Source organism: Lithobates pipiens, unplaced genomic scaffold, assembly GCF_037356315.1.
Source record: "Lithobates pipiens isolate NorthernLeopardFrog02 unplaced genomic scaffold, aLitPip1_a1.2 Scaffold_1, whole genome shotgun sequence".
Classification (NCBI taxonomy): domain Eukaryota; kingdom Metazoa; phylum Chordata; class Amphibia; order Anura; family Ranidae; genus Lithobates; species Lithobates pipiens.
Window position 1 is genome coordinate 172,961,834 of NW_027507685.1, and position 12,678 is coordinate 172,974,511.

A 12,678-nucleotide genomic window follows, 5' to 3' on the forward strand; every position below is an offset into this window, starting at 1 on the left:
CTGACACCCAAGGATGGGGCACCCTTCCCCCCCCCCCCCACTGACACCCAAGGATGGGGCACCCTTCCCCCCCCCCCCCCCCCACTGACACCCAAGGATGGGGCACCCTTCCCCCCCCCCCCCACTGACACCCAAGGATGGGGCACCCTTCCCCCCACTGACACCCAAGGAAAGGGCACTATCCTCCTTTCTCCTGACCACAAGCACTATGCAAAGACATTTTCTACCCCCACTGGCTACACTCCAGCCCCCCAAAAGTCTGGAGGACAGTAAACTGGCCCTTTATTTAGAAATTTTGTAGACCCTTGCCCCATAGGAATGAGTAATCTTTGGAATTGTTCCCTTCTCATCCAGATTTTGCAACACTACAAGGTGACTGACTTCAGGGACACGTTGGAATTCCTGGCCATGCTTGCTAAGCGACAGGGGAAATTGAAGAAAGGAGGCATGCCAGACCATGAAAAAGCGGCTAAATCTGTTCTAACAGACTGGGTTAGGTGATTAAGTCGTTTTTTATGTTCCATATTTTTCACCATGGCACACCCTAAATTTGGGTATAATACATAACACAATCCAAACGTGGACTTAGCCTTTAAAGCTAAAGTCTAATATATGCATATTCCCTTCTTGCTCCCTCCACCCCAGTCTAATAGATTGTAATTAACCACTTTCAGACCGGACCATTTTGCTGGTAAATGACCAGAGGTCTTTTTACAATTTGGCACTGCGCTGCTTTAACTGGTAATTGCGCGGTCATGCAATGTTGTACCCAAACAAAATTTGCGTCCTTTTCTTCCCACAAATAGAGCTTTCTTTTGATGGTATTTGATTGCCTCTGCGATTTTTATTTTTTTGCGATATAAACGTAAAAAGACCGCAAATTTTGAAAAAAAATGATATTTTCTACTTTTTGTTATTAGAAAAATCCAATAAACTCAATTTTAGTCATACATTTAGGCCAAAATGTATTCAGCCACATGTCTTTGGTAAAAAAAAAGTCAATAATTGTATATTTATTGGTTTGCGCAAAAGTTGTCACATCTACAAACTAAGGTACGTTTTCTGGAATTTACGCAGCTTTTAGTTTACGACTGCCTATCTCATTTCTTGAGGTGCTAAAATGGCAGGGCAGTACAAAACCCCCCCAAATGACCCCATTTTGGAAAGTAGACCCCCTAAGGAAATTGATAAGTGGCATGTTGAGCCCATTGAATATTTTATTTTTTTGCCTAAAGCGATTGAATAATGACAAAAAAAAAAATTTTTTATTTTTTTTTTACACAAAGTTGTCACTAAATGATATATTGCTCACGCATGCTATGGGCATATGTGAAATGACACCCCAAAATCAATTCTGCTGCTTCTTCTGAGTACGGGGATACCACATATGTGGGACTTTTTGGGAGCCTAGCCGCGTACGGGGCCCCGAAAACCAAGCACCGCCTTCAGGCTTTCTAAGGGCGTAAATTTTTGATTTCACTTCTCACTACCTATTACAGTTTTGAAGGCCATAAAATGCCAAGATGGCACAAAACCCCCACAAATGACCCCATTTTAGAAAGTAGACACCCCAAGCTATTTGCTGAGAGGCATGTTGAGTCCATGGAATATTTTATATTTTGCCATAAGTTGCGGAAAAATTACAAACTTTAATTTTTTTTTTTATTTTTTTTTTCACAAAGTTGTCACTAAATGATATATTGCTCACGCATGCCATGGGCATTTGTGAAATGACACCCCAAAGTAAATTCTGCTGCTTCTCCTGAGTACAGGGATACCACATATGTGGGACTTTTTGGGAGCCTAGCCGCGTACGGGGCCCCGAAAACCAAGCACCGCCTTCAGGCTTTCTAAGGGCGTTACAGTTTTGAAGGCCATAAAATGCCAAGATGGCACAAACCCCCCCCAAATGACCCCATTTTGGAAAGTAGACACCCCTAAATTTAGGGGTACACTAGTGAGACTAGGTAATAAATGGCGGGTGCCCTGAAACTATAAAAAAATAACTAACCAACCAGCGTCACCTGTAACAGTTATATGGTGATCACTGGTGAAAGGGTTAACTAGGGGGCAATCAGGGGGCTTTATGCGGTAGTATATGGGGGTCCCTGGCGCTATAAAAAGCTGCGGCGAACCTAAATACCTACCTGCCTAACTAGCGTCACCTGTGACACTAATACAGCGATCAGAAAAATGATCGCTTATTAGGCTGGGTTCACACTGGAGCGATGTGGGAACGCCACGAATGCGCGGCGGGTTCCCGCATCGCATGCCTCCCAGCAGCAGTTCACACTGCCCTATGCGAACTGCTGGGAGGGTCAGTGAAATGTTAATGACACCCCCAGATCAGTTCGCATATCGCAGTGCGATCTGCAAACTCGGATCGCATGGTGTGAACACCCATGCGATCCGATTCTGCTGCGGACCAAAAAAAGGGTCCCGTGCGAGTTTGCGGCGGGTGCGACACGAATTCAGCCATACTATCTGTATGGCTGAACTCGAATCGCACAGAGATCGGATGTGATTTGCACTGCAGTGCGGTGCGAATCACATCCGTTCTCATAAACCGCTGCAATGTGAATCCAGCCTTAGTGACACTGGCGACGGGGGGTGATCACGGGGTTAAACCTTTATTGGGGGGTTAGGGGGGTACCTTAGAACTAAAGGGGGCTAACCCTAACTGCCCTAACAGTTATTACAGTCACAAATGACACCCGCTGGGTGATCAGGGGGTTAAACCTTTATTAGGTAATAAATGGCGGGTGCCCTGAAACTATAAAAAAATAACTAACCAACCAGCGTCACCTGTAACAGTTATATGGTGATCACTGGTGAAAGGGTTAACTAGGGGGCAATCAGGGGGCTTTATGCGGTAGTATATGGGGGTCCCTGGCGCTATAAAAAGCTGCGGCGAACCTAAATACCTACTTGCCTAACTAGCGTCACCTGTGACACTAATACAGCGATCAGAAAAACGATCGCTTATTAGGCTGGGTTCACACTGGAGTGATGCGGGAACGCCACGAATCCGCGGCGGGTTCCCGCATCGCATGCCTCCCGGCGGCAGTTCACACTGCCCTATGCGAACTGCTGGGAGTGTCAGTGAAATGTTAATGACACCCCCAGATCAGTTCGCATATCGCAGTGCGATCTGCAAACTCGGATCGCATGGTGTGAACACCCATGCGATCCGATTCTGCTGCGGACCAAAAAAAGGGTCCCGTGCGAATTTGCGGCGGGTGCGGCGAATGGCTGAACTCGAATCGCACAGAGATCGGATGTGATTTGCACTGCAGTGCGGTGCGAATCACATTCGTTCTCATAAACCGCTGCAATGTGAACCCAGCCTTAGTGACACTGGCGACGGGGGTGATCACGGGGTTAAACCTTTATTGGGGGGGTTAGGGGGTACATTAGAACTAAAGGGGGCTAACCCTAACAGTTATTACAGTCACAAATGACACCAATGCAAAAAAAAAAAAAAAAAAAAAAAATGACATTGGTGTCACTGTGACTGGGGGGCAGGGGTAATTGGGGGGGGTGATCGGGGGGTAATTGGGGGGGGTGTGAGTGTGCCTGGCATGTTCTACTGTGTAGTGTCGTGTTGGTGCAACTCACCGATCCTCTCTCCTCGGTGTCGGAACGAAAAATACCGACACGGAGGAGAGATTACATCACTTCCTCTCCTGTGTTTACATTACAGGAGAGGAAGTGATGTCACGGAGCATTTTCATTCGTCGGGAGCGATCGCGAGGGGGTGGCCATGAATGAATGGCCGTCCCCTCGTCCGGGATCGCTCCCGAACGAATACCGACCACCGCGGGCACCGGGCGGGGGCCCGATCGGGCCCCCGACCCGCGGGAAGGCAGGGGCGTACATGTACGCCAATATGCCTGCCCGTGCCATTCTGTCGACGTACATCGTCGTGCGGCGGTCGGGAAGTGGTTAAACAACTGATCATCAGATTGCACATATAAAGTCTGCAGCATATTCAGCTTGCCCCATTTAAAACTTCTTTCTTATGCTTCTTGTAGTGGTAAAATCAGTTATTTTACGCATCCACCAGAAACGCACACGCTTCCCACACACATCAGCGCAGAGATTGTAACGGAAATGGGGAAGGCTTTTGACTTTGAAGCACTGGAGATGGATAATCATGAATCTTTGTCAAGTAAGTGAAGGCAAGAATAGGTGTTGATGGCTACACAAAACCAAGGACAGCCTGCTTAGAAGTATCACACCAAGTAAATTCTCTAGTGTACAATTTTTATCAGAGCAACTGATAAATTTCTCTGATAAAGCAATGTCTTGGACAATTTTATTATTCTTTGGTGGGATTTTTGTTCAAGTTCTATCTGTCAAAGGATTTGTAAATCTATTCCGCCTACCTATGATTGGTAAAAAGATATGCAACACGTTTCAGAGGCCCTGCCCATTCCCCTTCATCAGGGCTTGTGTATTGTATAATGTAACATGTGGTTCCTATGGTGAGGAGCTTGTGAGCTCTGGCACTGAATCAGCAGGGGGCATGTCGGACCTCTGTAAAAAGATAGCCTCTTCCCCCAAAGGATCATACTATACAGTCGGGGAAATATTTATTTGATCCCCTGCAGATTTTGTAAGTTTTCCCACTTACAAAGAAATGAAGGGTCAATCATTTTTATCATAGGTGTATTTTAAATGATAGAGACAGAATATCAACTAAAAATCCAGAAAAAAAACACATGATACAAATGTTATAAATTAAGTTGCAGTTCAGTGAGTAAAATAAGTATTTGATCCCCAAGAAAACATAACTTAGTACTTGGTGGAGAAACCCTTGCTGGCAAGCACAGAGGTAAGACATTTCTTGGAATTGGTGACCAGGTTTGCACACATCTCAGGAGGGATTTTGATAGGGCAGAAACAACTAATCAATAAAAAAATGCAAATTGCACCAAAATCACGTGCGTAAAAAGCAAAACTCACAGCAAAAATCACTGCAGAAACAGATCAAAAGCAAATTGCATAGGTGTGTAAAGAGCCTTATGCTGGCCACACAGATACATTTTCAGACGAGAGTATTCAGACAAAAAAATTTTTGTACATTCGCTGAATGAAAGAATGTTTGAAATTTTCACTTGTTTTTAACATTCTGTTTTTAAAATGAATATCATTTTAGAACAAAAGACCGCATACACTGTCTGAAACTTCCTTTGACCAAGAAGTTTTCTATCATTTCCAAATTTTCCTGTCACTGTGGTTGAAAATGAACATCGGTTTGACCTCACTAATGATTAGAAAATCAAACTAACGTTCTTAATTACATTTTTTTTTTTTTTTTTTTTTTGAAGGAAGACATTTTTTTTTAAATGAAAAAATTTGATCTGAGTCTAATATTTACCAAATTCAACCTTTTAAAAGTATATACAGTATATATCCTCTAATAGCATATACATTATATCTCCTCTAATAGTATATACAGTATATTTCTCCTCTAATAGTATATATCTCTTCTAATAGTATAATAAGTATACTTCCTCTAATATTATATACAGTATATCTCTTCTGTCTGTTATTTTCAGAGTGGATTAGATATTTTGCTCCCTAACCATATAGTTGTTTGTTTATATTTACCACTGCATAGAGATATTTAAGAATACGTTTTAAACTTTACATATTAACAAAATTATACACCACACATTTTTTTTAAGGTTATTAACTGATTAATCAAAACAATAATCGGCTAACTAATCAATTTATGAAAATAATCATTAGTTGCAGCCCTAGATTTTGATCCACTCTTCTTTACAGATATTCTATAAATCCTTAAAGTTTCTTGATTGTGTATTGGCAACTCGAAGTTTCAGCTCCGTCCATAAATGTTCTATAGGATTAAGGTCTGGAGACTGGCTAGGCCACTCCATGACCTTAATGTGCTTCTTCTTGAGCCACTACTTTGTTGCCTTGGCGGTATGTTTTGGGTCGTTGTCATGCTGGAAGACCTATCCATGACCAATTTGTAGTGTTCTGGTTGAGGGAAGACAATTCTCATCTAAGATTTTACAATACATGGCCCCGTCCATTGGCCCCTCAATGTGGCAAAGTTGGTCTGTACCCTTAGCAGAGAAACAGCCCCAAAGCATAATGTTTCCACCTCCATGCTTGACTGTTCTTAGGTGATGTTCTTAGAGTCATAGTCAGCATTTTTCTTCCTCTAAATGCAGCGAGTCCTCCTCCTCAAGAAGGCACATGTACAGTGATGCTAATAAACATCTAAATGATTCAGAGAAGGATTGGGGGGAAAGTGCTGTGGTCAGATGAGAACAAAGCGAATCTCTTTGACATTAACTCAACTCTCCGTGTTTGGAGGAAGAAAAAATTATGATCCTAAAAACACCATCCCTACAGTCAAGCACGCAGCTGGAAACATGATGCTTTGGGGCTGTTTCTCTGCTAAAGATACAGATAACTCCCACAGGAACACTGTAGTTCACCTGTTCTCTTTACAACTACAGCTAATTTATTTACCTTTATAACCAGTGTTCTTTATTATGTTCTGACAATGACTGTTTGTTTTGATTGTGTGTGTGTGTGTGTATAAAGAAATCCAGTCGGCTCCTCAGGGCATAGCTATGGAGGCTTCAGGCTTGACTACTGGAGTCGGACAGGAAGTAGAGGCTGTTGAGCTGGAAGACTCAGGTGAAGAAGCAGACACACAAGCTGATGCAATGGAAGAGGACAGAGATAACGAGGTAAGAGCAGTACAAGGTTCATGTCATACAGGTTTTTAATACTTGAAATTATGTGTTATAATAGAGAAATTTTACTTGGGCTCCATGCACATTGCCCTGGAAGATTATACCCCCCCCCCCCCCTTCACGATCAGGCCATTTTTTGCAATATGGCACTGCGTTACTTTAACTGACCATTGTGCGGGTGTGCGACACTGCACCCAAATACAATTGATATCCTTTTTTTTTTTTTTCCCCACAATTTTTTGAGCTTTCTTTTGGATATTTGACCACCTATGGTTTTTGTTTTTTGCGCTAGAAACTAAAAAAGCCATTTTTTTTACTTTATGCTATAAAACATGTAAAATTCAGAAGAGATATAGTGCTAAATGATATATGAAAAAGATGAGTATGTGTTTGTTATTTTTGAAATGCTATTAAAAAAAAAAAAATCGTGCTAATCAATGTGCTACCTAGTGCATAAATAACCACATTAACAATTAATATAAAATGTGCAAATGGCTGGACTAATAGTCTTATAGTAGACTAATTGTCTAATAATGATGAAGCTATGAAGGATTGAATGAACAGTGGTAGTGACACACTATTAATAAATTGCAAAACTGCAAAAAATTAAGTTTTAGGTACATATAATATTGGAAAATCCCTGAAGAGTAAAATGAAACCTCCACCAAGAGATGAGCTATCCTTAGTGTCACACCAAGAGTGGTATTCGGAGAATCTTACCAGATAATTGGGACCACATATCGGCTAGGGTGGTCATGTGAGCAAGTAGAAAAACCTCTGCAAGGTATGGGGAGAAAACCCTTTAGGGAAGTCAGATTGCAGATCTATCTTATTGTAGCCACCACTCCAATCACATCAATATCTCCGGATCATCTCTTCATTGCTACCTCATAGCCCTCTCATCTTTTTTCATCCAATTGTGTGTTCCACGCTTTCTGACCCTCTTTGAATCAAAAGGCGAGTTTCCTGTTTCAGTTTCCACACGCTGTGTCATCTGAGTGGTCAGGCCCGTCATCGGCTGACATCTGAGAGGCGATGTGACATTATTCGCTGTGCGCTATGCGTGGAAGCAGACAAGGGTGTAGGGCAGATGACATGGCATGTGGAAACTGAAATGGGAAACTCGCCTTTTGATTCAGAGGGTGAATAAGGAGGGAGCAGCTGGCTATGGGGCACACCCAAGGCGAGCTGCAGCGCCGTCTATCCATTCAGACATGGAGCTGCGGTTTGGCCCTACCCCCTCTCTCTCCCTATTGGTTAACTGACATTGATTGTCAGCATCGGGAGCCAATGGTGCTGCTACTGTGTCTCAGCCAGTCAGCTTGGACTCTTGTAGAAATCGCTGGACAGAGATGGGGTTCAAGTATTAGGTGGGGGTGCTGCACACAGAAGACTTTTTATCTTAATGCATAAAGATAAAAAAAAACTTCTGACTTTATAACCCCTTTAAAGACTGTTAAAAGGGATGCCGGGGCAAGAAGGGTGTAAAGAGAATCTAACTTTGTACATCCAGGGTAAAGCGACAGGTTCTCTTGAAAGCCCCTCCCTAACTATTACCTTTGCTATGTTTCCTTGTTACTCCATTTGTCTTTTAGAACCTTTGGAAATCCCTGGCACTTGAGCATGTGACCACTACTCCCTTTTTTTTTCCCATGATACAGTGTTCAGTCCTGAGCAGGGAGAAAGTTGCATGCAACCCCATACAAAAGCATCAGGTGTTTTCTCGGGGCTCCAACAAATGGTTGAAGTGGAAGGGAGATCTAGCGGGAGTGGGGAGGTGGCCTGTCAAGTGAACCTGTCTTCTTGTCTAAATAGCTGGCAAGTTCCCTTTTAATGCGTGTAGAATTGATGTGAAATAGTTTATATAAGGGGCCATGGTAAGGTCCCTGAATTTAAATATGTTAATTCTTTCTTTTCTGATAGTTTGGGCCTATGACTGTGGAAATTAAAACGGTAAAAAGCAAAGTGCAAACGGACACAGAGAAGGTTCCCAGAGCACCCAGCCTGAAGGAAATTCAAGCAGTAGATCCTCTGCAGCAAGGCCAGGCATTACAGGCAGCCAGCAAGAGGAGGAAGAAGTTGCAGAAAAGAGCAAGTAAGTAACAACAATAATTGCAGGGGTTGTCTTATCACAACTTAAGTTTTGCCCATGCTTCTCTTTTAATTTACCATACTTCTTTTGTAGGTCACAAGAGTGCAGTTGCTTTTGTTCCCCTGCGACCCAGAGTAAGCTGATAGCAGGCTATTGCCTGCTATCAGCTGATGCGGCAGAGCTGTGCCACGCTCTGGAAAGATCCAAACAATATTATTTGTTTCTAACCCGCTGCCTGATCTACAGGTGGTTTTGCATTTCGGTGCATGGCTAAGAGCCACCCCCACTCAAGTGAGCACTGGAGGAGCACAGTGACTGCAGTTACTGCTCCCTGCTGGGAAGCAGATCAAGAACTGAGTGATCAGCAGTGATGTGATTGCTCAGTTCTCGGTCTTTGAGCCGACCCGAGACAACTGCATCTCAAAATTAATATGTACTTACAATTTGGAGGAAACCAGATACTGCAAAATAGAAGGGTAGGAAATGTTATGATTGTATCAGGAAAAGGTGACCCCAACCTTTCATGCTGTTAAAGGCAACCAATCAATATTGTTGTTACAACCCAGTCACCCATTGCAAGCCTGGAAGCTGCTATTTCTTGACTCTTGGAAAAGAGGTGCTAGCTGTGGGGCATGTAAATCATGGTATATATTGCTACGAATGGGAGCTTTGCCTTAAAACTGGCAGCACTTCTTACACAGGCAACGGTAGACCCCCTTCCTGAATGAGAACTTTGGCTTCAACTGGTAACAGTTATGTTTGATTTCCTTTAAGTGCCATGCACTTTACTTAGGCATGCTATTATAGAAGCTCCAAAGAGCTGCTCCCAGTGCTGTCATGGAAAAGAGTAGTGATGCACCGAAATTTTGGCCACCGAAACATATCGGCCGAAAATGCCCTTTTCGGCAATTTGCCGAAAGAGAAAAACGGCCGATAATGGAGCCGAAAATGGGGCGTGGCCTGGGTGGGGACGGGGCTCCGCCCCCCGCCCTGGTGACGCCCATCATGGGGGGTGTATAGCGCAGGAGAGCCGCCTCCGCCGCTTGTTTGATCACAGTGCCGGGAACATCACAGCTTTCATTTCAATAGCTGTGTGTTCCCGGCCGCGCGCTGTCACACGCAGCCCCTCCCCCTTGTCCGGGCACTTAGATAGACAGATCATCCGCAGGATTGGACGGATGATCTGTCTATCAAAGTGCCCGGACAAGGGGGAGGGGCTGCGTGTGACGGCGCGCGGCCGGGAACACACAGCTATTGAAATGAAAGCTGTGATGTTCCCGGCGCTGTGATCAAACAGGCGGCGGAGGCGGCTCTCTTCCCTACACAGGCTGCAACAAAAGGAGGACACACTGGCCGCAAAGGGGGACACACTGGCCGCAAAGGGGGACACACTGGCCGCAAAGGGGGACACACTGGCCGCAAAGGGGGACACACTGGCCGCAAAGGGGGACACACTGGCCGCAAAGGGGGACACACTGGCCGCAAAAGGGGACACACTGGCCGCAAAAGGGGACACAAGGGGACACACTGGCCGCAAAAGGGGACACACTGGCCGCAAAAGGGGACACAAGGGGACACACTGGCCGCAAAAGGGGACACAAGGGGACACACTGGCCGCAAAAGGGGACACAAGGGGACACACTGGCCGCAAAAGGGGACACACTGGCCGCAAAAGGGGACACAAGGGGACACACTGGCCGCAAAAGGGGACACACTGAATGCAAAAGGGGACACACTGGATGCAAAAGGGGACACAAGGGGACACACTGGATGCAAAAGGGGACACAAGGGGACACACTGGATGCAATGGGGGACACTGGCCTGCAATGGGGGACACTGGCCTATGCTCCTGTACCACGTCCTCTGTCTCTGACCATCTCCTGTACCATGTCCCCAGTCTCTGACCATCTCCTGTACCATGTCCCCAGTCTCTGACCATCTTCTGTACCATGTCCCGTCTCTGACCATCTCCTTTACCATGTCCCCAGTCTCTGACCACCTCCTGTATAAAAATATTTTTTAAACAGTCATTTTCGGTATCGGTTTTCGGCCTAGTGCATTTTTCATTTTCGGTATCGGTTTCGGCACCAAAAAACCCATTCGGTGCATCCCTAGAAAAGAGGGAAAACGCATAGAGCAGCCATGAGTAGATCAAGCAATAAAAATGTTGGGTTTAAGTTTAATTCTGCATATTAGAGTGGCACCAATCACACCCATTGCTGCCAAGGAAACGGGCAAACTGCAGAACTACACAGATACAGAATGCTCTACGGCTCCTGGAAGCGTATTTAAAGCGGAGTTCCAGGCAAAAATAGAACTCAGGTTTAAACCCACCTACCCTTTTCCCCCGAAAATAATTGTCAGTGATGGCTGCAATATAAGCCCTACCCTGTTTCCCCAAAAATAAGCCCTACCCTGAAAATGGGTCTTATTTTCGGTGAAACCGGGTATCTATCCATTCACTCTGTATCCAATCAGACAGGCCCTTGTACTACAGAGTTGATGGTAGATCTAAAAGGAAATTGTGCAATCTGTATGGTGAACCCAGGACACACTTCTCCCATTTAATACTATAGCTAATGCTGTACCCAAATAAATTTTTTATCATTTTCCCACAAATAGAGCTTTCTTTTGGTGGTATTTGATTACCACTGGGTTTTTTTTTTTTTTTGTTGCTAAACGAATAAAAAAAAAAAAAAAGGACTGAAAATGTTGAAAAAAAATTTTTTTTCCTTCATTTCTGTTCCAAAATATTATTTAAAAAAAATAATAATTCTCCTTTACTAACGGGCACTGATTGCCATCCCTGATGGCTCTGCATTGATAATTAATGTGCTGACCTCTACCCCCCCCTTGTCAGGAGAGCCTCTTATCGGCTCTTCTCTACCTGCACCATGTCAGCATGAATAGAGGAAAAGCCTATAAACTTCACTTCATGATTTACGATGTGACCAGCTGTGATTAGACCAGTGTTTCTCAATTCCAGTCCTCATGGCCCAGTAACAGGTCATGTTTTCAGGATTTCCCTCAGATGAAACAGCTGGGGTAATTACTAAGGCAGTGAAACTGATCAAATCACCTGTGCAAAATAATGGAAAGCCTGAAAACATGACCTGTTAGTGGGCCATGAGGACTGGAATTGAGAAACACTGGATTAGACACAACTGATCACATGGTAAGGAGCTCAGGTCATAGGCTCATTACTGAGATCGGAGATGCGGTGTGTAACACGGCACCTCTCTCGCAGCTTATACTGCTCATACGACGCCCAGTCAGAATAATGAAACCACCCTGTGGCTGTCATTCCGCATATGGCTGACAGGAAGTGGTGAATTCTGGACAAATTTTATTTGTATATAGGAGTTGTATGTGGAAGATAATAATGGCCTATGTCTAACGTACCTTTCTCTTTCTCCACAGATAAGCTTGCCACTAAATTATCCGATACGTTAACACAAGCTATGAATTTTGGAATGAGTGACTGAATAGAGAGAATCAAGTTCCAGACTTTTGCCTTGTGATCCCGAGATTGGTCATCTTGCATACCATACTTGCTCTGAAAACATGAATACAGTGTTGTGTAATGCTAAAAATATTTATCAGGTTTTGTCTAATAAAGACACTTTATACCATAGAACTATCTATTTTAAATATGTTTGTAGATAAAATCTGTTCTTTTGAACTCAAATTGTTGTCCATTCTGCTGAATTATGTTCAAACATCATCATGAGGTTAGGGGCTGGATGAGAGACACAACTTAAAATGGCCTCCTGCCCTCAGCAGTTAGCTGTCCGGCCATTCATATACAGTGGGCAAATGGCAATTGGTTAAAGTGGAGTTCCACAC

General features: G+C 44.1%; 1 protein-coding gene across 1 annotated transcript in view; it reads left to right on the forward strand.

Annotated features, from left to right (window-relative positions):
• Positions 1–12,469, forward strand: part of GNL3L (G protein nucleolar 3 like) — a 33,034-nt gene extending 20,565 nt beyond the window's left edge. The window contains exons 11-15 of the mRNA XM_077478900.1: positions 355–497; positions 4,035–4,171; positions 6,586–6,734; positions 8,664–8,835; positions 12,253–12,469. Of these exons, the coding sequence (XP_077335026.1) occupies positions 355–497; positions 4,035–4,171; positions 6,586–6,734; positions 8,664–8,835; positions 12,253–12,317 (666 nt within the window). The 3' untranslated portion in view covers positions 12,318–12,469. The remainder of the gene's footprint in view (positions 1–354; positions 498–4,034; positions 4,172–6,585; positions 6,735–8,663; positions 8,836–12,252) is intronic.
• Positions 12,470–12,678: the final 209 nt, after the last annotated feature.